The sequence below is a fragment of the Salmo salar genome, chromosome ssa26 (assembly GCF_905237065.1).
Source record: "Salmo salar chromosome ssa26, Ssal_v3.1, whole genome shotgun sequence".
Classification (NCBI taxonomy): Eukaryota; Metazoa; Chordata; class Actinopteri; order Salmoniformes; family Salmonidae; genus Salmo; species Salmo salar.
In genome coordinates this window covers 18669819-18695547 of record NC_059467.1, presented here as the reverse complement: position 1 = coordinate 18695547, position 25729 = coordinate 18669819, and the positions used below count along the sequence as shown (strand labels likewise).

At 43.1% G+C, this 25729-nt stretch overlaps 1 protein-coding gene across 6 annotated transcripts in view; it reads right to left on the bottom strand.

Annotated features, from left to right (window-relative positions):
- The window catches only part of LOC106587200 (polypeptide N-acetylgalactosaminyltransferase 18), a 90644-nt gene that overhangs the window by 37100 nt on the left and 27815 nt on the right, over positions 1-25729 (bottom strand). For 5 of the 6 annotated variants that reach the window (XR_001324384.2, XR_001324386.2, XR_001324385.2 and 2 more), the window contains exons 2-3: positions 9912-10107; positions 8992-9158 (exon numbers count right to left, since the gene is read on the bottom strand). Coding sequence is in view for 2 of the 6 variants with exons in the window: in XM_014175328.2 (XP_014030803.1) it covers positions 8992-9158; positions 9912-10107 (363 nt within the window). In the remaining 4 variants the exon portion in view is untranslated. Of the gene's footprint in view, positions 1-8991; positions 9159-9911; positions 10108-21015; positions 21126-25729 lie in introns of all 6 variants that reach the window. The other variant, XM_045708033.1, reaches the window with a different exon arrangement.

Sequence of the window (25729 nt, the reverse complement as noted above, 5' to 3'; positions counted from 1 at the left end):
CCGTTGAGGAACTAGTGCAAGTACACTTGTAGTTGTTTTGGACACAGAGCTGCATCCCCACCGTCACACAAATACTACTGCTGTTTACTCAATTCAAAAACGGTCCATTAAAAAAAAAATCAGAAGCTGAGTTAGGGTGGGCATCATTTCAAAGCTTGTTCTATTGCCAGCATGACTAGCTAAATTATAAAATATGATCTTGCAGTGTTAGGCTTTCACAAGGCAATACAGAGAAGCAGATTGTCATTTGTGTGCGTATAGAATGGAGTCATAAGTGGAGTCATGACTCCATTCTATGTGTGGTCTGTGGAAAGAAATGTATTCACAATACAACAAACATAGGCTCATTCTGTTTAGGACAACCCAATGTATAATGCCATGGCATCTTGCAACTGATCATAAACCACTGTATATTACATGAGTTTTATGATATGGAAATGTGAAGTGCACATTTGGCTTGCTTGTATGACATCAAAGCAGTATTTATTATAATCTCATCTTTCAAAATACATTGAGTCCTCGTCATATGCACACACCATTTCCATCACTCAAACAAAAAAGTTGCAAAAGTTGCCCAATTAGCAGGGGTGGTGGGGGCAACTTTGACCCTTTTCACACTACGACAGATTCTCTAGAGGTTGAGAGAATACCCTTGGCTATACTGTTTTTAATAATGTGAACTTGCAAACATTCTACATCTCTACATCTACCTTCAGAGGGAGCGCACCACGCTTGCCCGACAGTTGCCCCCCTTGAAGCAAGGCAGTGTGAACAGAATTGCTTGTTCAGGCCAACACTCCTAGAGCAATCATTTTGAAATAGCTGAAATGTTAACATTTTCCTAATATTTGAGACTGATTTTATTCAGTTTTTACCTGCACTGAGCCACATAAAACTATGGAAGCCCATCCCCACCACCAAAATAAATGTATAATGTCAATAGTAGACCATACAAAAAGGATATATACATTTTTAACATTGTGTGGTGATTTCAGAGGTGGCATCACAGGTCCCAGAGTAAAGTAAGTAAGTAGCCTTGGCTTGTGTAAGCTGGAACAGCACATATGAGCAGGAGCCTATCTCCTGTTTCTGTAGCATGAGGCAGCTTGATGTACAAGTAAACCCCTTGGACAGGACACTAGTCTATAGCAGGGCATTACCCCCAATCTCCTTAATGGTGAGTGTCAAGCAGACACACATTTTTTATTTAACCTTTATTTAACTAGGCAAGTCAGTTAAGAACAAATTCTTATTTACAATGACAGCCTACCCCGGCCAAACCCGGACAACGCTGGGCCAATTATGCGCCGCACTATGGGACTCCCAATCAGGGCCGGATGTGATACAGCCTTGATTCGAACCCGGGACTGTAGTGCAGTGCCTTAGACCGCTGTGCCACTCGGGAGCCCAAGTCAGGTCCCATTTTTACAGTCTTTGGTATAACTTGCCCGAGGATCAAACTCCCAACCTTCCAATCTCAGGGTGGGCACTCTAATCACAAGGCCAATGGTCCCAGAGTGGTGGGGTGGGAAAATAGTTTCTGGGGCCCAGTGTTTTTCCTGATCTGGTAACCTAACCAACTCCGGACCCTAGTTGTAGACAATTACTCAGCTGTAAAAACGGTTGTATATAGGTTATGATGGGACCAGATTATCTTTCTAATCAGATCATGTTGTTGTTTTTTAAACTCCTGGAAAAACTCCTGGCCATAGGTATGATGAAAACATAAAAATCCTGTAAAAACAGCAGAAACATTGTACTTGTTCATATTAATTGTATTTTAAAACTAACAAATTTACACACAGATGTACATGTCCTTCACACAGACAAAGAGACAACTGCGATTGGACAAATGACTAATAACAGGGCTGAGTGCGCTATATGCAGGTTTGCGTCGTGTAGACCTTGGCATCTGCAATTAAGTTATTAACACAGCATGCCATCACTATTGTGTTGATTGATTAATTCCAGTCAACAACAAAAAATATAAAAGGATAGATAGATATAAACCAAATTTGATCACATTCACATTTTCTCAGAATACAAATAAAATGGGCCTATACTAGGCCATAAATGCATAGCTTAGGCTATAAATACATGTTACCGCTTCGTTTCCCCTGACCAGCCCAGATGGGATTTAGGCTATCTGCAGCTGTAGTTGTTCTAGGCTGTAGTTGATAAGCCTGAAGCACAGATTAATTGCGCAAGAGTTGGAAAATCATGAGGCATATCAATACATTTCTTTTTTGGGGTGGCGGGTATGGGGTTCATATAAAAACAGCTCATCGCAACTCCCCAGTGAATTTGCTTATATAGTATACTCACGTTTTCAGTCAATTTGCTTTTATTTTACACACAAACACACACACGGGAATCATTGTAAATGAAACTAGGGTCAGCAATACAACAATTCAAAGTGATCAGTACAAATTAAATACAAATAAAACTAAATTAGAATCAACATTACAGCTTCAAAAATAAAATGATTTACATTCAATCCAACAGTTGCAATTCTCACTGAACACATTCAACATTAAAGTCCTAAACTGCCCTGTCACACCCGGATCTGTTCCACCTGTCTTTGTGCTGGTCTCCACACCCCTCCAGGTGTCGCCAATCTTCCCCATTATCCCCAGTGTATTTATACCTGTGTTCTCTGTTGCCAGTTTTGTGAAACCTACCAGTGTTTTCCCCCTTGCGCCTGTCTGTTCTAGTTTTTCCCGGTTTTGATCATTCTGCCTGCCTGCCATTCTGTAGCTTGCCACACAACACTGGATTATTGACCCCTGCCTACTGTGACCCTGAGACTGCCTGCCGTTCTGGACCTTTTGCACCCTATCTGGATTACTGACCTCTGCCTGCCCTTGACCTGTTGTTTTGCCTGCCCCTGTACTAGTAATATTCTGTTGTTGCTTTGACACTGTCTGCATCTGGGTCTTACCTGAAACGTGATACCCTAGAGCCATTTTACCACGTAGACCAAATTATTTTCATGATATTGATCAAAATGAAGCCTGACTTAGGTAGGCCTACTGTACTTAGGCCTAAACTTTCATTTTTGATAGGCTAAAGTTACTTGATAAAGACATGCTTTTACCAACTGTGCTTATGTCTTGAAGCTAAAATGCAATGTGTAGGGAAAGGGGATACCTAATCAGTTGCACAACTGAATGCATGAATCGGAGGGGTGCGGGGGGCTGCCTTAAATCGACATCACCGGTGCCCGGGGAGCTGTTTTTGTTGGGGGTTAACTGCCTTGCTTCGGTTACTGGCCCAACTTACTGTCTGCACACGCTTGTGAATTGTTGCCTTATTCAAGAGTATAATGTGGTTTGGTTCCATTTTTCAAACGTGTAATCTGGTTAAGATGAAGTCGCTTGCATAGTTGAAGCATACTGGTTGTGGCTATAGTCTACTGGGATAGTTCATAGGAATATTTATGGTAAAATGTCCGTTGCCGAGCGCCGAACCCTCTAGCGGCACATGACGTCCCGTTGCTAATGTGAATTGAAAAGTGAATATACATATTATGTAAACTGAAATGTTACGCTGCCTCTCCTTCAACTTTCGTCAATGAGATGTCGTCGTGCGCGGTGCTCAAATTCAGAACGGCAGTCATTGAAAACTCATAATGAGCTGTAAAGACCCTGAGCTCTGACGTCATGTATAGCATGTAACTGTGCAGCCACTGCGTTCCAATTTAGGCGCTTATCAGTGTCCAAATCTGCCATTTTCAACCCGTATAGGGGTACGAGTGTAAAGGGCTACTAAATCAACATATCAAAGCAAGTCTCCAACTGAAGGAAACATGAGGTCAACCACCTGATATCAACTGACGTCAGCGGACAGATAGTTCCAGTTAACACACAGGTGAAACAACTCTGTGGTACCACTGACTTAACCTGAAACATTACAATTCACTCTACAGGACAGGAAATCTTTACATTCAGAGTAATCACACATTGGGGAATAGCAGCCTATGAAATGCCAGCCAATCCAAATCAGTCAATTACAAAGAATATGAAATACACTTTAATGAGCTGTGTTGTGTAAACTTCCAGAGAAATGCCTACAGTATGAAGATAGCCTCTTCCAAAGTGCCCCTGTTCAAGTCTCAGCGTTCTGCTGCATCATTATAAAGTAGAAAGATGTGGTAAATGGCTCTGCACACCCCCACCAGGCACCTGCTTGTTTGCATCTGACGTGCTATCAGTCATCTCTCACAATGTTCACCAGATGGTATGACTACAGGCCAGGAACAGAGGGACCCCTAAGCACTACAACTACTGTGCTGTGTATGGCTGGCAGCCATAATCCAATAATCACACATTTCACCATGTGTAACACCACACTAAACAGTCCACCTGGGAGTAATGACTTACTGTAAACACTAATGGATCCACAGAGAATGGGACAGAAGGCCTCCCTGCCTACATTTTTTTGGGTGGTTCCCTTTTCAGTCAGTACACTCATTACAACAAAGCTATGGGGATTGCGCTCCACCGAGATCGACTGAAGAACCTTTGAGAAAGCATTTGTAGCGATCCAGCAAACTGGGAACATTCCTAACATTAGGATGATAACATCCCAAAAGCATTCAAAGAATGTTTTTGATAAAATGTTTTAAATGAAATATCCTTGGAATGTTCTCCTAACATTCACTAAAACATCTAACAACCACCACAGAACATTCCCCAGACATTCATTAGGTAGGTTTCCCAGTTATGCAATAACGCAGACAATGTGTTCTGGGAACATTCTTGCATCATCAGGCGAATGTTTTATACAAACAATGTATGATCATCAGCACAACTGGACAGTGTTTGTGTTATGAGAACATTTGCCGCACCTTAACAAATGTTCTGGGAACTTTCACAGAACCAATTTTGGTATTCTGGGTAGACACTGCACAGCTACCAGCTCTCAAGATTTTATAAGACACTTTGATGGTCATCCCGTTCAGAGGGAAAGCATTGAGTGTCATTATACTCAGAGGCATTGATTTCATTACAACCCAAGCAGAGGTAAGTAGAGAATGGAGAGTGTTATCTTTACTTGGCCATTTTGCTTCCTCATTGTTTTCCATAATGCAGCTGTAGTTCCCCTCAAGCAGCAGTTTCCATTCTAACCTTCTCCCATAGTGAACAGCAGCATACTAAACATTGTCTGAGGGAGTGGAACTCCAGGTACTATAGAATCTCACATGAGATCTCTACTCGACCTAAGATGCATTTTCCAGCAAATATAATACATGCAGCAGAATTGGAAAAAAGTATGAATCCTACATGACTGAATTAGATTATTTTATAATACAATGGTACATGTTTATAATAACCACTCCAGCACCATGCAGTCCCAGTTCAGGTCAAGTAGATTGTGTTCTGAGAGAACCTTGTTTGCTGCCTTGAAGCACAACACCTTGCCCTTGAAATAGTTGTTCTTTTTGGCTGAGCGCACTAGTGTTTTGTTTATCCTTGAGCAAAATTTGTCCCTCATCGATCTTTGGGGAAAGTTCAATAGCCCAACTGGACGTGCTGTGAATGATGGTGCTGTTCTATTTCAGAAAATGAGCATTGGTTACAAGTTGCTAGATGTTTCACAAATTGTGTTAATGCTTTCAGAGTGGCACATATCAGTTCAGTGATGGAATGGGGAGTAGCTAAATGACATTCTCTGTTCAGATCATTCTCCTCAGGAAAGCAATTGGCACCTTATGGGCACGTGCTGATGACATTTCATCAGCCGCATTAAGTCATTTGTTTTATACAATTAATAATTAAGAGATTCAGATGTGTGTGAATTGAGAAGAAGAATGATGAAGTGTAATGGTTTCTAATGAATCATAATAAAGCACATGCAGTTACAGGTTCATTACCCTGGGAACGGCTGATGACCAAGAACATCAATCTTTTATGACTGATACCCTAACTGAAGCTTCCTAAGAAATTCTCATGTTTGAATGTAATAGGCACAGTCCTACAGTTAGAGCTGTGGGAGTACCCAGCTGCACAAAACTGCAACATGTGAAGTCATCAAGTGCAAAGTGTTTTTCATATAGATTCAAAGTTCCTTTCATAAATATTATTCCATTTTGTAAATTTGTGGAAAAAGCTAATGAAGACAACTGCAGAATCATGGACATAATAGGTTGCTATAAAGCAAATGCACAGTACAGATGTAGGATCTTAATTTGATCACCCTGTTGCAGGATAACTTTCCTTTAAAACGTGTAGTGGTTGAGGTTTAAAAAGTCTTCTGAGGTTTGTTATTTCCACTTTGATTTTTCCCTTACGAAAAATGTATTAACCCCTACAAAAATATCCATTAATTACAATACACATCATAATTCACATTTCCTGTTGCTGCAGGATTATTTTCCTGCTGTAGCAAACTGGCTCAAATTAAGATCCTACGTCTGTATAAGAAGCATAATGAATAGGTGATGATATACAGTGAGCTCCAAAAGTATTGGGACTGACTATTTTGTTGTTGCTTTGGCTCTGTACTCCAGCACTTTGGATTTGAAATGATAAAATGACCATGAGGTTAAAGTGCAGACTGTCAGCTTGTTTAGTATGCTGATGAAAATACCCTCAAATTAAAGCTCACAGTCTGCACTTTAACCTCATGGTCATTTTATCATTTCAAATCCAAAGTGCTGGAGTACAGAGCCAAAACAACAAATTCGTCACTCTCCCAATACTTTTGGAACTCACTGTTAAGCCATTTCCTATATTCCAAATGTGCCTTTCTAAATTGGGCACAGCTGAGGAGTTTATAATCCAGGGGGGATGGACCCAATCCTTGTTGTTGAGTCAAAGTTTCTGTATGTACTGTAGCTAAAAGCTGGGAGTTGGCGAGACACAGAGGCTGCCATCCATCACTCAAAATGAGCCTGGGTTGGCAACTGTCAGGGCTGTGAATGTAATACATGAACAAATCCTCGTCACTCCACCCAGACCAAGAGAGAGCGAGGGAAAGAGAGTGCGAGAGAGAGAGAGAGGGCAAATGAAAGAGAGACTGATGTATGGAGTCTGAGAGAAGATGAGGGCCCAGAGAGCGACAGAGTAGACGGACAAAGATGGATCCTCCTTCATGCTTCTTGCTCTAGCCCTGTGATATACGGCCTTTCTCCCTGCAATGGAGAGTAGCTGGATAACAAGGCATGACACCCTCATAGATATTCTACTCTGTCTGTTAGGATGTGCCTAAGGGGTTCTCATTGCCTGTTTGTAATGATAATCATTTAGAAACTCACTCTGTGATACAACCCTGTCAGATGACCTCATGCTGATTTGAATACAGAGAAATACACAAGACGACAGGTTCAACTAAGGACTGACAACATTCCAAACAATATAAGTTCTGCTGTCTACAATTATCCTTAAATACAGTAGTGTGTAGCTCAATGTTGAAACACTGAGGAGTCATTGGCAGCCATTCCAAATCCTGCTTGGCTTCCAATGAAATCTTGAGCCTTCCTCCAATCAGTCAGATGATTGGACACCTGTCAGAGTCCCTGTGGCACGGAGACATGTCTTCCTCAGGCCGGGTACATCATCCAATCAGCCAGGTAAATTGGCCTTTCTTCCCCTCAACGGTCACAGTGTCTCCTGCATGCTAATGCTGGGTGGAGGTGAACTCTCTCTGCAGACAGAGATTCCCATTATGATGCTCCTGGAGGACCGCAGCTAGATGGTGACCCCCTGAAACGGCCTCGGCAACAGCACGGGTCAACAGGCTGACAATGTTTAGTAGAGATAAGATTAGCAATCATGACGATAATGATAAGGGTAAATCTATCAGCTTTAATCTGACAGAATGCTCTGGCAAACAGGTTGCAATGCCATTAGCAAAATGTCACGGCGTGACTAGCTTTCCTGAGGGACCTCAGGGGCTGCTCTCTGCCTCCCAATTACGTGATAAAATCAAAGACTCCATGGGACACGGTAATCCACTTGAGCTGAGAGAGGACGGCAACAACCTTTGGAATTTCACCTCACTTAGGGGGGGAAACAGATGGCATCTCCAGACAGGGGCACTCAGCCTACCCCCCGTACCCAGGTAATAATGGACTGTCCCAGGAGGCTGTCAACTCGCTGAGGCAATAAAGTGTGCCTCAGGTACCTACGGATTAGAAGAAGGGTGCAGGAGGTTGAGTGCACAGCAGGATAGAGAGGAGAGAAGAGACTAGGGAGAAAAGGAAAGAGGGATATCTTTAAATTAGTTCTTATACCAGCAGGGAGAGTATGAGGTTCTTCTGTCTGACCCAACCCACTGACCCACCCAACAGCATTCTCTCCAATCAGCAGTCTGCACCAACTGATAGCTGGCATTATTGAGTTTTAGTGATGTAGTCCTGCAAACTCTACAACAGCAGGATGTTTGCCTACATCTCACAGCTGGCTTCATCTTTAATCAGCCTTCCCCTCCACACCAGACCGTGTGACGGTGGCCATTAACAGTAGACACAGGCCGCTCACCGATACGGCTGCACTGTTTTAAAGACTGTGCTTGTGGTGAGACTCCATAGGATCAGCTGGTGTTTTAAACCAGGCACAGTTTGAGACAGATCTCAGAACCAGTGGGCTCACACAGCTGGGAGGCCATAATAAAATTCAAAATACTTAATTACCTTTCTGGATGGTAATCTACCATCAGGCAGATCTCCCTGCTAATTAGTATTCTTTCACCTATCCTTTAAATTCAGTGAGCACAGCCCATAATTAAGGACATTAAAGAGCTAGATTAGAGAAAGATAGTCTACAAGAAACAAAGGGGTAATTACTAAGACTAGAAGATTCTCACAGAAACTGGAGGCCAACAGAGCCAAGGCCCAGAGCGAAAGAGAAGTACCACTGCTCAAGTTCTCAAAGGAAAAGGCAATCAAACAAAATATGGGCAAGCTGCGGCTGCTTCAGACAAAACACTTTGTTGCAGTACACTTTCATCATGGGTCATTTCAGTTCTATACAGTCGAATGATGCTCACCGTTGTCACTGTTGTCGTCAACCAGGATGATCTCTTTGAGGAGGTGGGAGGGGGTCCTGTGCATGGCAGAGTGGATGGAACGCAGGATGACGGACAAGGCCTCGTTCACAAAGATAAACACAATGCTAACTTGAGGGAGGTTAGATGGATACGTGATGTTTTTACACCTGGGGAGAAAACAGACGTGTTGTGAGCGGAGTGTGGAAAGAAGGGACCTGATTTAGAGAAGTGGACATTCATAGCAATAACATTCTAGCTAGATTAAACAGATGTCTGTTTCTCAGACACTTGGACAACTTGTAGTCTCAATGTTGAGGTGGTTGTTATGTTAACGTCCCTGGCAGACCTCCAAACCCAACAGCAGATGTGACAGCAAAAATACAATACGTGTATTTCAGTGTGATCCAGATAAAAGCATCTGTGAAGCAAACAATGGGATAAGATATGACACTATTCACAATGTAACTTTACAGTGTGAGAACCACAGATAGACAGGGGGGAGTGAGGGTCTTTTATGCTCCTACTGGGTAGACAAGAGTTGGTAATCATGGGAGATAAAAATTGCACCCCGCTGTTTTGAAGTAACACTTTCCTCCTCTGTTGCCTGTCAAAACAGTGAAGGCTTGAGTCAAATGCAGAGGCATATTCTCAACATGAAAACCCACTAGGCAGCTTTGTTTTTTATGCTCTCTACACAGTCAAACAAGTGGGGACTCTAATGTGTGCTCTTCCGTATAGTCTGCATCCAAAACTATCACAACTAGTGTGTTATAGTGAGACCATAGTGAAATCAGACAGTCTGGATATGAAGGTCCTGTTAGCCCCTGGGCTGCTGGTATGACTTGATGGGGGACAGCAGAAGTTTAAGTGGGTAATATTGTCAGTGGTTTTCTGTGCTCTATTCGGATAGCTCAGCTTACCCATCAGGTCTGAGGTCTGGGATGGCTCTGTCCAGGGAGAGGCGGTCGCTGAGGTAGCCGTTGTAGCCGTAGTACTGAAACATCTTCAGGGCCACCCTGCGGCTGTCAGCGCTCAGCTCCTGACCCCAGTGGGCAAACAGGGACGAGTCAGAAAACGATTTGTCTCCTAGAACATCCTCTCCTTTCAGGGGGGTTTCTGTGGGAGCCAGAGAGGGAGAGAAAAAAAATATAGAATATTTGTATAACCCAGCCACACATAGTTCCTGCCTGTTACTGAGGGTGCATGACAGGTGAGAGGAACACTTCAATAACAAGGTCAATGTAACCGCCCTTAGAACACTTAGTAGAACTCTTACATTAATACATGAATTGATGTTACACTGCTTATGTCCACACCGCTATCACACCTTAGAAAGCAGTAACAATACTCACATCAATAGAAAGTTCTGAATGTTGAGTAAATAATTGTATAGTATTACATTCGTATACAATGATAAAAAAATAGACTATCCATTTATACAGCTTTTCAAGATAGATTTCCATGGTCACTGAGAAAGATGTAGTCAATCATTGTGATGCGAGCCCTCGCAGAACGCAGCCACAGGCTAGTGGTTTGTAAACCAAAGACACATTTAACCAAGTCGACAAAAATAAAGGCTCCAGTGAGCGTGATAAAGTGACACATTAAAGCTGTCAAACAGACTCAGTGTTGGTACATGTGATTAGTGTTTACTCCTGGAATCCAATTGAATTTAAATAGATTCTGCGTCTTCCTCTATGACTCTCACAGCCACACACTGTATGCCCCAGGGCTGTCATTTAATGCACTCATTCCTTTAAATCCCAGTGTGGAGGGATTCTACACTGTCAGTCAGAGTGAGGACAGAATGATACATCTGAAAGCTCTGTAAAGCTGAACGCTGCAGTGTGATTTGAATGTGACATTGTTGTACAGCTCGATTACATTTATGATCGCTGTGAAGACGAGGAAAAAAAGACAATACATTTGTGCAAATCTTGAATGTCGCTTCATCATACACTACTCTAAAGGGGATCAGCGGAAAAGGTTATTTTACGATGGCTCAGTATAGTGTGTATCTAGGAGCTTTCAATGGATCCGGAATGATCCTAGAGAAAACTGCAGAAAATCAAGCTGAAGTGCTGTAGGTTTTCATTCTGCTCATTTTGTTTTGGCTGCTGTGATGACCTTAAGCCTACAAGGTCTCCCATTTCTTCTCAAATGCACATCTCACATGGTGACCACAGTGGGGCTCAAGTTTAGCAGGAGGACAGTCTTTGTTTAAGGGGTTTAGCCAATACCTTGTAACACAGGGGAGTTGGGAATGTCACTGAGTAGTCATTGGTTTCTATACACAAAACAAGGCCGAGTGTGCACGGCCATTGTAACAGAACAGTAAGGGAGAGCAGCTCCAGAGACACCGGTCAGGACTGAGCGGTCAGGGAGGTCCCTGGGCTGAATGAAAACCTTGTCTGTCAGATGTGGGCATGTGATAGGATGCACTACATGAAGGAAAAATAAGGCAATTCATATGCAAAATGTAACTATTATACAGTGCTTTTTTCAGAAACCTGGGTAACAACATACCGTAAGAAAAAAAATGAGAACATGAAACCAAACAAAATGTCAAGGGGCCAATGAATCTAGATTGCCTACAGCTATTTCCAGATTAACTCAGCAGGCTAAAACAATTGCTTTGACAAGACAAATTACATTTCCCCTAACATGAGGTCATCTAGAAAAAAAATGGGGTGAGAATCAGACTAGAATTGAAATAACAGCACTATGAGAATCTGTTTGATGGCAGCACGACAATGAACCATTACCCTTTCACAGAAACCCACTGTTACTGATTAAAAGAAAATGAAGCTTGACAGTGAGAGAAAAAAAAACACGTCCATTTATTTTCCAGGTATCAAATGTGTTTTCCCAAACCAAGAATAGACAAACATTACCAACTAATGCTACTGTTATACATCCAACAAATTCAGAAGGAAATATGTGCTTTTAATGAATTATCTAAAACTCAAAATAAACATAGCAGATGGTTGATTATTGTTTACCTCAGATTGAATGGTATACTTTCAGAGACAGAAAACAGTACCTCCAATGGTCTGTCTATCTGTAGGTGAAGGTCTTTATCAGGAACACACCTTATAAATCAGTGCAGCATCTCTGCCCTTGCTAGCCTGCTATGGTGACAAAGTATAGCATTTAATCTTATTACTTGAGTCAGTGTGCAGAGCGGCATTGGCTTTCCTAAACTTTCCTGAACAACCTTGTTATTGGCTGCGTTTCAAACTCATAAAAGACACACCACTCCTCCACTTACCATGGTCTTATGCCCTTGGTGGAATCCCCGTTGCCATCTTTTGCTGTCAGTCCAAACAATTAGCCAAGCAAGGGAAGTTGGCAACATATGTTGATGGCGTTGCGAGCAATTTACACATACGTGTTATTCAAATCATTGCACCCACACTGCTCGCGAGCATCTGCGTGGCCAGGTGCTAAAACAGAAATTGGTTCTATTTTTGACGCCCAACGCGCTGCAAGTCCGGCCTCTCCCATATCCTCATTGGTTTTCAGGAGCATATACCCACGTGGGTGATTGAAAGAATAACTTAGGTCCACACTCCAGTAGGTTGTAGTAATGCTGTAAAGTTGGTTGCCATATAAAGTCCAAAGAAGAAAAAGAAGCCTGAAGGAAGGAGGACAGATGTTTCATAGTTTTGATGTCTTCACTATGTAGAATAGTACAAATAAAGAAAAACCCTTGAATGAGTAGTTGTGTTCAAACTTTTGACGGTAGTGTAAATATAAAGTTGACACACAGGTCAAGTTCCCATAATCATTCATCACTATGGTAAAGATCCGAGAACAGTAATGATGTGCGGCCAACGGTTGTGGAGCTGCACAAATCAGGAAATGGCTATAAGAAAACGGTTGAAAATGTCCACTATCAGGGCAATAAGAAGTTTAAAGCAACTGGAGATGTTAACAATCGGCCTGGAAGAGGACGTGTGTCTATATTGACCCCACACACAGTGAGGAGGATGGTCCGAGTTGCCAAAAAATCTCAAAGGATCACAGCTGGAGAATTGCAAAAGTTAGTTGGGTCTTGGGGTCAGAAAATGTCCAAAACTACGATCAGACGCTACCTACATAACCACAAGTTGCTTGGGAGGGTTGCCATAGCAAAGGCTTTGCTGTCAAACAAACAAACTCAAGTGCCTACAGTTTACCAAACGTTACTGGAACTTTCAATGGGACCGGTTCTATGGTGAAATGAGACCAAAATAGAGCTTTTTAGAAACAAACACCAGAGGTGGGTTTGGTGTAGACAGAAAGATAGCCATACAGAAAAGTACCTCATCGCAACTGTGAATTATGGTGGTGGATCTTTGATGTTGTGTGGCTGTTTTTCCTTCCAAAGGCCCTGGACAACTTGTTAGGATACATGGTATTACGGACTCCATCAAGTACCAACATATATTATATCAAAACCTGACTGACTCTGCTAGGAAGCTTAAACTGGGCCGTGGTTGGATCTTCCAGCAGGACAATGATCCAAAGCACACCTCAAAAATCAACAAAAATGGTTCACTGACCACAGAATCAAGGTTTTGCCATGGACATCCCAGTCCCTTGACCTAAACCCCATATAAAACCTGTGGGATGAGCTGAAGAGGAGAGTCCACAAGCGTGGACCTCGGAATCTGAAGGGTCTGGAGAGATTCTTTACGGAGGAATGGTTTCAGATCCCTTGCCATGTGTTATCCAACCTCATTATGCATGATAGGAGAAGACTCAGCTGTTATCTTGGCAAAGGGAGGTTGTACAAAGTGTTATTATTATTTGAGAACAATTTGTTTTATGATAATGTATTTTTTCTTTCAATTATTTGACTTTAACTAAAAAGGTTAGATTTTTTGTGGATATTTTGAATGAAAGACCAAGAGGATAAAAAAATGAAAATGTTGCTCATATTAACCAAGGGTGCCAATATTAGTGTAGGGCACTATAATGCCTGGAGCTGTGTACCGTATGTTAAACATACAGCATTGAACATTTCGGTTGCTTTGATGAACAAGGGAATGCCTCCATTCTTGATGGGAGAAGAACACAATTAGGCTCAGACCGGGATGAAGTTCTAAAAGTGTGCCAATCCCAGCAAACATGCCTCCAGGCTCATTCATGTGACTACTTATGCTGGTGATGAATTAGGCCTTCTGAGACGCTTTCCTCAGGAGTGAAAGGCTAGAGCGTCGGCTGGGTCAGGGGTTGATGTTTAGCAGACAGGGTAACCTAGGCAACTTGTACTGGCTTAGTCTGGGCAGTGTGTCATCCCAAAGGCTCTTCTGTTTGGACAAGAACTCAGAAACCCCTAAAACATGTAGGCAGCCTCTCATGCCCATTGAACACAGTAGAGGAAGCACTCAACTACTGCATGATCAGTGCTCTCTGACAAAAAAAATGGTACAGTAACTAATTCAGTGATGATCGCCTCTAAGACAAAAGATAGTGTTACTGAGTTTGACACTATGAACCAAGTCTGTGTAATGAACTATAAATGAATGCATTAATATATTTATAAATGCTTATTGCTAGTCATATTATCCCACTTTCTGCTGACACACAAAAGTCCCAGTCACAGTTCAATAACTCACAGCACTCTGGCCTCAAAACAAGACTTAAAAAATGTAGAAGGCAGAAGAAATGTATCTTAAAAACATGACAGTAGGAGAAGAGGGAGAAGAAGGAAAGGATGCATGTCAATACATGTCTAGCTATGGAATGCTGAGTTTTGATAGCATGTCACACGTTTTGCTAGCAACAACATTGAGTTACCAAGCACATTCCCATTGAGATGAGTAACACAAATGAGGAAAAAGTTGGTGGTTGTATTCAATAAAAGTTATTAAAAGCATGAATTTAAGCACACAGCGGAAGGACAGCAGTTGTATAGGACAAACATGGGTACAAGTAAGCGTTTTCAGAATTACATTTTTACAAGTATCGACTGATGGTGGCTCAATGTTGTTGATAGCAAATCGCGCAACCAGTTGTCAAAACTCAACCCCGCCTCAATATAAGAGAACAAAGTTGAGCGTTCCTCAGCTAATACTGAGCGGTTCCATTTAAGTAGCCTACAACTGCAACTCCTATAATAGGAAGAGGAACACCCTGCCTGTCTCTCGCTCCTGGCTTGTTTCTCTGTGGGTGGGAGTGTGTGTCTGTGTGTATGCGGTGGGTTCTGAAGGGCTCAGGAAGGGGGACCCAGCGGGGTTTTGCTTTAAACTGTGATGGCTCTGGTCCAGACACAGAACAGCAACATAGGCCCAGAGCTTATCAGCAGCAGCCCAGCCTAGTGAAGTGAGTCAGTCAGTGCGCTCCATTGTGTGTACATCAGGACAAGTCAGTTAGGGCCATGTGCTTACTGTGGCACATCCACAGAGGAGGAAGGCTGAGATACAACATGAAGAGGGAAACAGGACACACAAAGTGCCTTTATTCCTGGTTCAGGAAGGCAAACAGCACAATATAGCGAAGGGATTATGGCAACGAGAGGCGAGGGGAAGGTTTACAAAACGAGGTCCACCGCAGAGGGAGAGAAAGTTAGATACATTGAACAGGTCTGTATGCTGCAGCAAAACATGTGTTCCCTATGCTAACCTCCATGACAGAACACACAGAATCAACCCAGGGCGAACCGTACAAGGGAGGATTTCTGCTGTATTATGGGAAAACAGGGATTTCAGAACAATAAGACATTGCACCAGAGCTCCGCTCTTGCCTGCCGATCACTGTTCTCCTCAGTTGTTCAGTGAGATGAATGTCTCGTCTGGGGTATAATAGGTAATTAAGACTTAACAGCGCTCATCTGTGCTGCTGTACCATGAGGCACCATATCAAATACTATACATGATGATGGATTAAAGCTGCTCTCCAGCAGAGTGAGGGGAGGTCAGCAGAGACAGAGGGAAGAAACACACTGAAGGTCTACATTAACCCTCTACATCCCCTTTCCAACCCAATTAAGTAATTATGACAAAGTATTATTATATTTTTAAAGCTATCATATCTTGCCATCATTTTCAATTACATTTTCCCCACAAAACACTAACAGTATCCTATCTGATGAAATCACTGTGATAAGAGTACTCTGAAGATGAGATAAACTGAAGAAATCACATTACAACTCCCGGTGGCCTCGCAGGGGGAACATATTTCAACCAGGAACCGTTTGTCTTTGACACCACCAAGGTGAGGCCCTGCACAAATGGTAACTCACTGAGGCAAAGTTGTGTTGACAAAAACACTAAATCTTTACCTGTCGAAAAAAAAAAAGGAAAATGTACACCCTCAGTACACACATTAGGCCCTCATAAATTGCCCTTGTGTGTAACGTTATTACCCAGAAATCCGTCCGGTATGACGCAAACCTGTGATAAGTTCTAGTGTAGTGAGAGCCGACTTTAACAGTAATACGACTTTTAGATTATGATAAACGTTTTCGCACATGTCAGATTTGAACACTAGCCGATGCCATAATTGGAGGATGTCTTCTCTCGAATGAGCCACTGATCTTATTTCTGCGATATTCCAACCTCGAGAAATGTGTAATTTAATGGAGGGCTTAGCGCATTTTTCCTATTTGTCTTCCTCTTTAGTCCAGGGTGCATTGCATGTTGCCGTTGCCAGAGATATTATAGAAAGGAGATAGGAATCCAATAAATGATGGACCTTAAAATGCCCCACCCAGCATACTGTCGAACTATTGTACTCATGTGGTCATGCTGTGTCACGCAGTTGCTAAGCTAATGGTCACACAATCCCTTCTCAAAGACAGTGTATATGTCGAGAAACGTGCCTATTTTCCTCAAGTCCCTTATGTCACGATTCCAAAACTACACGATACTACAGATTACAAGTTAATCTCACATCTCGGAAAATATTTATAATGTACTTCTTGTTGCCAAAATTTGTGCTAATGTTGGGTTTATGAGCTAGTGCCCAATAAACTCCTATTCCCTCCTTGAAGGAGAGCACTCCTTATCCCAGAATCGCCCAGAATGCACCACGCTTCTCATTGACGTAGCATGGGCAACGTTTCCCCATCTTCTCAAAAGTATATCTGCTGTTGCGAATGCTGACCCCACTCTGAGGGACATCGATCTGCAGGTTGAACATGGTGCGATTGTAGACTAAATTGATAGTGTATTTTGTTTTGCCAATTTTACAGCTAACTAGCTACGTTACATGCTGATATTGTCTTTGGTATTATTGTGTGTTGCTACGTTTGCTAACTAGCTAGCCACCAGCCAGTCCATGGAGAGAGCATTGCATTGCTTTACTCTACACACAGAGGAGAGGGACACTAATCCAGACGCTTACAAGAAATCCCCCTATGCCCTCAGACGAACCATCAAAAAACAGGCAAAGCGTTAATATAGGACTAAGATTGAATCCTACTTCACCGGCTCTGACGCTGGTCGGATGTGGCAGGGCTTGCAAACTATTACGGACTACAAAGGGAACCCCAGCCGCGAGCTGCCCAGCGACGCGAGCCGCCCAGCGACGTGAGCGTACCAGATGAGCTAAATGCCTTTTATGCTGGCTTCGGGGGAAGAAACACAGAAGCATGCATGAGAGCACCAGCTGTTCCGGACAACTGTGTGATCACACTCTCCGTAGTTGATGTGAGCAAGACCTTTAAAACAGGTCAACATTCACAAGGCCGCGGGGACAGACGGATTACCAAGACGTGTACTCAGAGCATGTGCGGACCAACTGGCAAGTGACTTCACTGACATTTTTAACCTCTCCCTGACCGAGTCTGTAATACCTACATGTTTCAAGCAGACCACCATAGTCCCTGTGCTCAAGAAAGCGAAGATAACCTGCCTAAATGACTACCACCCTGTAGCACTCACGTCCGTAGCCATGAAGTGCTTTGAAAGGCTGGTCATGACTCACATCAACACCATCATCCCAGAAACCCTAGACCCACTCCAATTCGCCCCAACAGATCCAGATGACACAATCACACTCCACACTGCCCTTTCCCACCTGGACAAAAGGAACACCTACAGCTCAGTGTTCAACACCATAGTGCCCACAATGCTCATCATTAAGCTAAGGACCCTGGGACTAAACACCTCCCTCCACAACTGGATCCTGGACTTCCCAGGTGGTAAGAGTAGGTAACAACACATCTGCCACGCTGATCCTCAACACTGGAGGTGCGTGCTTAGTCCCCTCATGTACTCCCTGCTCACCCACGACTGCATGACCAAGCACAACTGTAACACCTTTTCCCCCTTTGGCATGGGACCTCAGATCATCCAAAAGTTATACAGCTGCACAATTGAGAGCATCCTGACCGGTTGCATTACCGCCTGGTATGGCAACTGCTCGGCATCAGACCGTAAGGCGCTACATCGACTGTTCTCTCTGCTACCACACGGCACCAGAGCGCCAAGTCTAGGTCCAAAAGGCTGCATAACAGCTTCTACCCCTAAGCCATAAAACTGCTGAATAATTAATTAAATGGCCACCCAGAATATTTACATTGACCCCGCCCCTTTGTTTTTACACTGCTGCTCCTCACCTTGACAAATTACCTTGACTAACCTGTACCCCCACACATTTACTCGGGACCAGTGCCCCCTGTATATAGCCTCGTTATTGCTAGGCTACGCTAGGTGGCAACGTAGCCTAGTGGTTAGAGCTTTGGACTAGTAACCGAAAGGTTGCAAGATCGAATCCCCGAGCTGACAAGGTACAAATCTGTCATTCTGCCCCTAAACAAGGCAGTTAACTGTTCTTAGGCCATCATTGAAAATAAGAATTTGTTCTTAACTGACTTGCCTAGTTAAATAAAAGGTAATAATATATATATATAACATATACATATACATATATATACACACATATACTTTTATAATATATGTTACTTTTATTTTGTAAATATTTTCTTTAAAATATTTTCTTAACTCTATTTCTTGAACTGCATTGTTGGTTAAGGGCTTGTATTAAGAATTTCACCTGATGTATTCGGTGCATGTGACAAATAAAAGGTGATTTGATTTGTGGATTTTGTAGTCAACTTAAGCTGCAACAGATTCCCAAAACCATTTTTCCATGTTGCTACCAACCTTACTATAATACCAAAATGAAACATTTGTTTACATATTAAATGTTTTTTAACACTCTCAATTAAAGGAATTTGTGTTTGTTGGTGGATTTTTCATTAAATATATATGTGTTTGACTGTGCAGGTGTTCAGGTGAGCTGGGGTCTGGAATAGACACTAGTGTGCTACTGAAACAAGAGAGGCACCTGGCTCATTGAACAGCGTCAGCATACCGCGTGGATAGACAGATGGAATGCTTTGGCTTATGCACACTGCCAGGAATTATTACCCCCAAAAAACTTGGACCAGAACACAAACATTACCATGAACATGCTAAATTGATGCTTAAATAAAGAACCAATGGTGCTGCTATTTTAATGTAGTGCATAATCATGAAAAACTCTAGTATGTGTGGGCTAAAGAGGTGGAGTACTGTTGTTATTCCCTGTGTGTACAAAGCCGAAACTTCTACCGCTCATCATCTATTCATGCTACAAGGTTACATAACTCCAATCCAGCTATCAACCCCCCCCCGGCCCCTTTCAACAGTCAAAGTCCTTTACCACTCACATCTTCACAGAACAAGACTTCTCCTGTGAAAATAAACGCACAATTAGCTTAAACTCCAACTCCACACGGCTCAGCTCAGTGCCGTGACATACTGAATCACTTCTCTCTCAACGACTGTAGTTTGGTTGGTGCCAGCACCCGCTAGCTTGAAAGCACATATTACAGCTAATAGCCAATTAACGTGCTCACAGGTTGGGAGGCTGTGTACTCTGTCATACTGGGGCCCAGTGGAGACTGATGAAGTTCTCTGACTGGGTCTGTAAAGGGGGCACTCTCTCATTAGAACACATCAGCAGCTGACACGTCTTCCTGACACCGTTCTTTCTCTGGGAGTAGGGGAGGATGAATCAAATCAAAGTTTGTCACGTGCGCCGAATAGAACAGTGAACTGCTTACGTAAAGGCTCTAACCGACAGTGCAAAAAAGGTATTAGGTGTAGAATAGGTAAGTAAAGAAATAAAAACAGTAAAAAGACAGTGAAAAATAACAGTAGTGAGGCAACATACAGACACGGTTAGTTGGGCTGATTGAGGTAGTATGTACATGTAGATATGGTTAAAGTGACTATGCATATACAATAAACAGACAGTAGCAGTAGCATAAAAGAGGGGTTGACAGGTAGCGGGACACAATGCAGATAGCCTGGTTAGCCAATGTGCGGGGGCACTGGTTGGTCGGGCCAATTGAGGTAGTGGGTGCATGAATGTATAGTTAAAGTGACTATGCATATATGATAAACAGAGAGTAGCAGCAGCGTAAAAGAGGGGTCTGGGTAGCCATTTGATTACCAGTTCAGGAGTCTTCTGGCTTGGGGGTAAAAACTGTTGAGAAACATTTTTGTCCTAGACTTGGCACTCCGGTACCGCTTGCCATGCGGTAGTAGAGAGAACAGTCTATGACTGGGGTGGCTGGGGTCTTTGACAATTTTTAGGGCCTTCCTCTGACACCATCTGGTGTAGAGGTCCTGGATGGCAGGCAGCTTAGCCCCAGTGATGTACTGGGCCGTACACACTACCCTCTGTAGTGCCTTGTGGTCGGAGGCCAAGCAATTGCCGTACCAGGCAGTGATGCAACCAGTCAGGATGCTCTCAATGTTGCAGCTGTAGAACCTTTGGAGGATCTGAGGACCCATGACAAATATTTTTAGTTTCCTGAGGGGGAATAGGCTTTGTTGTGCCCCTTTATTGTGCCCTCTTCACGACTGTATTGGTGTGTTTGGATCATTCTAGTTTGTTGGTGATGTGGACACTAAGAATTTGTAAGATTTTCTACTTAGTGTGCCTCTAACATGCACCAAGCTAACAAACGTTATTACCATGAATTGCAGCTATTACACATGTTTTCCACTAACCAACTAGTTGTGTCTCAATGCAGCTTACACAAGCAAACTGATGTTTCCACTTGCAGCACCTAACAGGAACTGGCCCAACCACAAGCCTGCGGGGGCCCCATCTCGTGATAACAGCAACAGTGTCTGGCATGCTCGACCCTGTGAAAACAGGAACACACACACACATATGCCATAGCTTATCCAAGGCACTCGCACCCAGATTTAGAGCTTTGATAGAAACCTAACATCATCAGAACATTGTGCAAGATCGCAGGAAGACGCATGAACAGATGGAGCCAATCGACGGTGACAACGCCTGGACCTGAGCCAACCAGAGGATCGGGACTTCAACACTCAACCTACTTTCTGTGTTGTATAAAACATGTAAACAAATTGTTTTAGGGGCTCTCTTCCGCTGGCTCCCTCAGAGCTACTGGAACGAGTCCGTGCACGCTGTACCAAATATCTTCACTCTGAATAAACTATCGCTTGTCATATAATTTAGCGCCTTGTCCGAATCAGTCCTTGACCGACTCTCCCTACTACTCATTCCATTTACCAACAACACCAACGAACTTGAAGCTCTCAACCTGCTGCACTACAGCCCCGTCGATGAGAATGTGGGCGTGCTTGGTCCTCCTTTTCCTATAGTCCACAATCATCTCCTTACTCTTGGTTACATTGAGGGATCGGTTATTATTCTGGCACCACCTGGCCAGGTCTCTGACCTCCTCCCTATAGGCTGTCTCGACGTTGTCGGTAATCAGGCTACCACTGTTGTGTCATCTGCAAACTTGATGGTGTTGGAGTCGTAACTGGCCATGCAGTCGTGGGTGAACAGGAAGTACAGGAGGGGACTGAGCACGCACCCCTGGGGGGCTCCAGTGTTGAGGATCAGCGTGGCAGATGTGTTGCTACCTTCCCTCACCACCTGTTGGCGGCCTGTCAGGAAGTCCAGAATCCAGTTGCAGAGGGAGGTGTTTAGTTCCAGGATCCTTAGCTTAGTGATGAGCTTTGATGGCACTATAGTGTTGAACTTTTAGCTGTAGTCAATGAATAGCATTCTCACATAGGTGTTCCTTTTGTCCAGCTGGGAAAGGGCAGTGTGGAGTGCAATAGAGATTGCATCAACTGTGGATCTGTTTGGGTGGTATGCAAATTGGAGTGGGTCTAGGGTTTCTGGGATAATGGTGTTAATATGAGCCATTACCAGCCTTTCAAAACATTTCATATCTATGGACGTGAGTGCTACGGATCTGTAATCATTTAGGCAGGTTGCCTTTGTGTTCTTGGGCACAGGGACTATGGTGGTCTGCTTGAAACATGTTGGTATTACAGACTCAATCAGGGACATGTTGAAAATATCAGTGAAGACTGCCAGTTGGTTAGCACATGCCCGGAGCACACGTCCTGGTAATCTGTCTGGCCCCGCAGCCTTGTGTATGTTGACCTGTTTAAAAAAGATCTTACGTCGGCTACTGAGAGCGCGATCACACAGTTGTCCGGAACAGCGGATGCTCTCATGCATGCCTCAGTGTTGCTTGCCTCGGAGAGCATAGAAGTGATTTAGCTCATCTGGTAGGCTCGTGTCACTGGGCAGCTCGCGGCTGTGCTTCCCTTTGTAGTCTAATAGTTTGCAAGCCCTGCCACATAAGATGAGCATCGGAGTAGTATGATTCAATCTTAGCCCTGTTTAGACGCTTTGCCTGTTTGATGGTTCGTCGCAGGGCATAGCAGGATTTCTTGTAAGCTTCCGGGTTAGAGTCCGGCACCTTGAAAACGCCAGCTCTGCCCTTTAGCTCAGTGCAAATGTTGCCTGTAATCCATGGCTTCTGGTTGGGGTATGTACGTACAGTCACTGTGGGATGATGTCCTTGATGCACTTATTGATAAAGCCAGTGACTGATGTGGTGTACTCCAGTCTGATAGCAAAACAGTCCTGTAGTTTATCTGCTTCATCTGACCACTTTTTTTATAGACCGAGTCAGTGGTGCTTCCTGCTTTAATTTTTGATTGTAAGCAGGAGGATAGAATTGTGGTTGGATTTACCAAATGGAGGGCGAGGGAGAGCTTTGTATGGAGTATGGGTGATCAAGAATGTTTTTCCCTCTGGTTGCACATTTAACAGGTTGATGGAATTTAGGTCGAACTGATTTACGTTTCCCTGCATTAAAGTCTCGGCCACTAGGAGCGCTGCCTCTGGGTGAGTGGTTTCCTGTTTGCTTATTTCCTTATACAGCTGACTGAGTGCGGTCTTAGTGCCAGCATCTGTCTGTGGTGGTAAATAAACAGCCACGAAAAGCATAGCTGAAAACTCTAGACAAGTTGTGTGGTCTGCAATTAAATCACAAAATACTCTACCTCAAGCGAGAAATCTAGAGACATCCTTAGATTCATGCATCAGCTGTTGTTTACAAGTATGCACAGACCGCCTCCCCTCTTTTTACCGGAGTGTGATGTTCCATCTTGCCGGTGCAGCATATATCCCGCTAGCTGAATATCCATGTCATCATTCAGCCACAATTCCGTGAAACATAGGATATTACAGTTTGATGTCCCGTTGGTAGGATATTCGTGATCGTACCTCGTCTAATTTATTGTCGGCGAGTAATATTGACGGTAACGGCAGCTTTCCCACTCGCCTTCTACGGATCCTTACGAGGCATCCCGCTCTGTGTCCCCTGTACCTGCGTCTCTTCCTCTTGCAAATAACTGGGATGTTGGCCTTGTCGGGTGTTCGGAGAATGTCCTGTGCGTCCTGCTTGTTGAAGAAAAAAAATCTGTGTCTAATCCGAGGTGAGTGATCGCTGTCCTGATATCCAGCAGCTCTTTTTTGCCGTAAGATACGGTTGCAGAAACATTATGTACAAAATAAAGTTACAAAACGCGAAAAAAAAACACATAATAGCACAATTGGTTGGGCGCCCGTAAAACTGCTGCCATTTCTTCCGGTGTGGTGGGGAGTAGGCCTACTCTGGGTTTATTCCTGAGAGGGGAAATACACACTGGCAGAGTGGATGTAGGGTTGTCTCTGCTCCCCACAAACTATTGTTTACCCTGCTCCTTCTTCCTTTCTGCTCATTAAAGTAATACAATAACTAGGCCCTTCAGGAAGGCACTCATATTTCCATCCCCGACGTCCCTTAAGAAACTAATGTGTGGTTCACGGATGATAGATATGGCCTATTCCAACAATTCCAGGCTAGAAAATGAAAAATAACGTAAAAAAAGGAGATCAGAAGGGGACATCTCTCCCCCCAAAGCAAAGTACATGTTAAAAAAAAACAGTACAAAAACACTGTTTTGTTTATGTACATTTTTCAGTCTCTTCAATGAGGTACACAGCAGTCTTTGAAAGACTAGATGTGTCACTCTATTAAACCAGTCAGTGGAGTTGCGTCTCCTGTTGCCTCCTATCATGTTGATCTGACTCCCACTACACTTGGTGCCTGTGGATTAGTGCTCCCTCTCTGAAGAGGGGAGATTTTAAAAGATTCTGTTTTTAATTTGTGAGTCTCATCTGCACAGCGCTCTGAGCATGATTTCTCATGAAGGGTTTCTATTTTCAGTGTAGGGTATGGCCTCTGCTCAGAAACAAACTCACCACCGCAGGAAACAAATCAAAACATTTCACAGCAACACATTACAGTGGCTGAACAACAGTGGTTGCCAAAGGCATGCAAAGACAGTCAGGAATCAATATGAAAATACTGTGCATCTTCTTATCGAAGCACAGGCATCTTTACAGTACATGTCTCAAGTACCATTGATGATTGCCTCTCGTCTGTTTGATGGTAGAGCAGCCACTTAAGCAAAGGTTTTTACAATAAAAACCCTTGATCAATGTTTGTATAGAAATCAACAACGGGTGATATTTTTTCAAACAAAGAAATGTATTTCAGATCGATACATGTTTACTCTAGGACAAAGACTAGGAAATACAGCGACAGATGCATTCTTCAGGAAATAAATCAGTCAACTATTTCTTCACCATTTGACCAGTCTTAAATTGCTACAAAACCGTCATACACCCTCAGAAATATTCAGCCGTATCAGAGGGCCGATCTCAAGTTTAGAACCCCAAAATCTGTCTAATATTGTTTTCTGAGAGACGAGGAGTTGAGTACGGTACAAACTACTAAATATAAGAGAACATTTAAAAATAAGTACATTGAAAATGTAAATGAAATATGGATAGTGTGGGATAACGTGTGTGGGCGTTAAAAATCTGTTGCACTGGTGCTATTTATATCTCCTTGAGTCATTCATTTGATTAAATGTCACATGGTCACAGATGGAGAGCACTGAGCATGCTTTAGTGAGTGCAAATTAGCATGGAGGTGTGGTTACACTTTAAACTCTAATTTCCTTTGGCTACGCCACAAAACTGCAAACCTAGAGGGGTATCAAGAAACACTGCTAACTTTATGGGACAGGCATGTCCCCCGAAAGTCTAATTTCTTATGTAAATGATCCTGTGTCTCATTTGCTCAGATCTATACTAGCCTATTGGGAATCATCTAACGGATTTAATGTCCTCAGTTGCCAGACAGTCTGACTCACAGCGCATCGCTCAGCTAACAAGTTTGGCAGGGCTAGAGCAATTACACCAATGACATACAATAAGCTCTAGGGACGCACTGTCTGAATATTCCTCAATGAAAGACCTATAAAAAGTCAACATGGCTCACATTTACTTTGTATCAAATTAAGTTCTAGTATGTGCACCTTAATGTTTGACTACATTGATTTCCAGTAAGCTA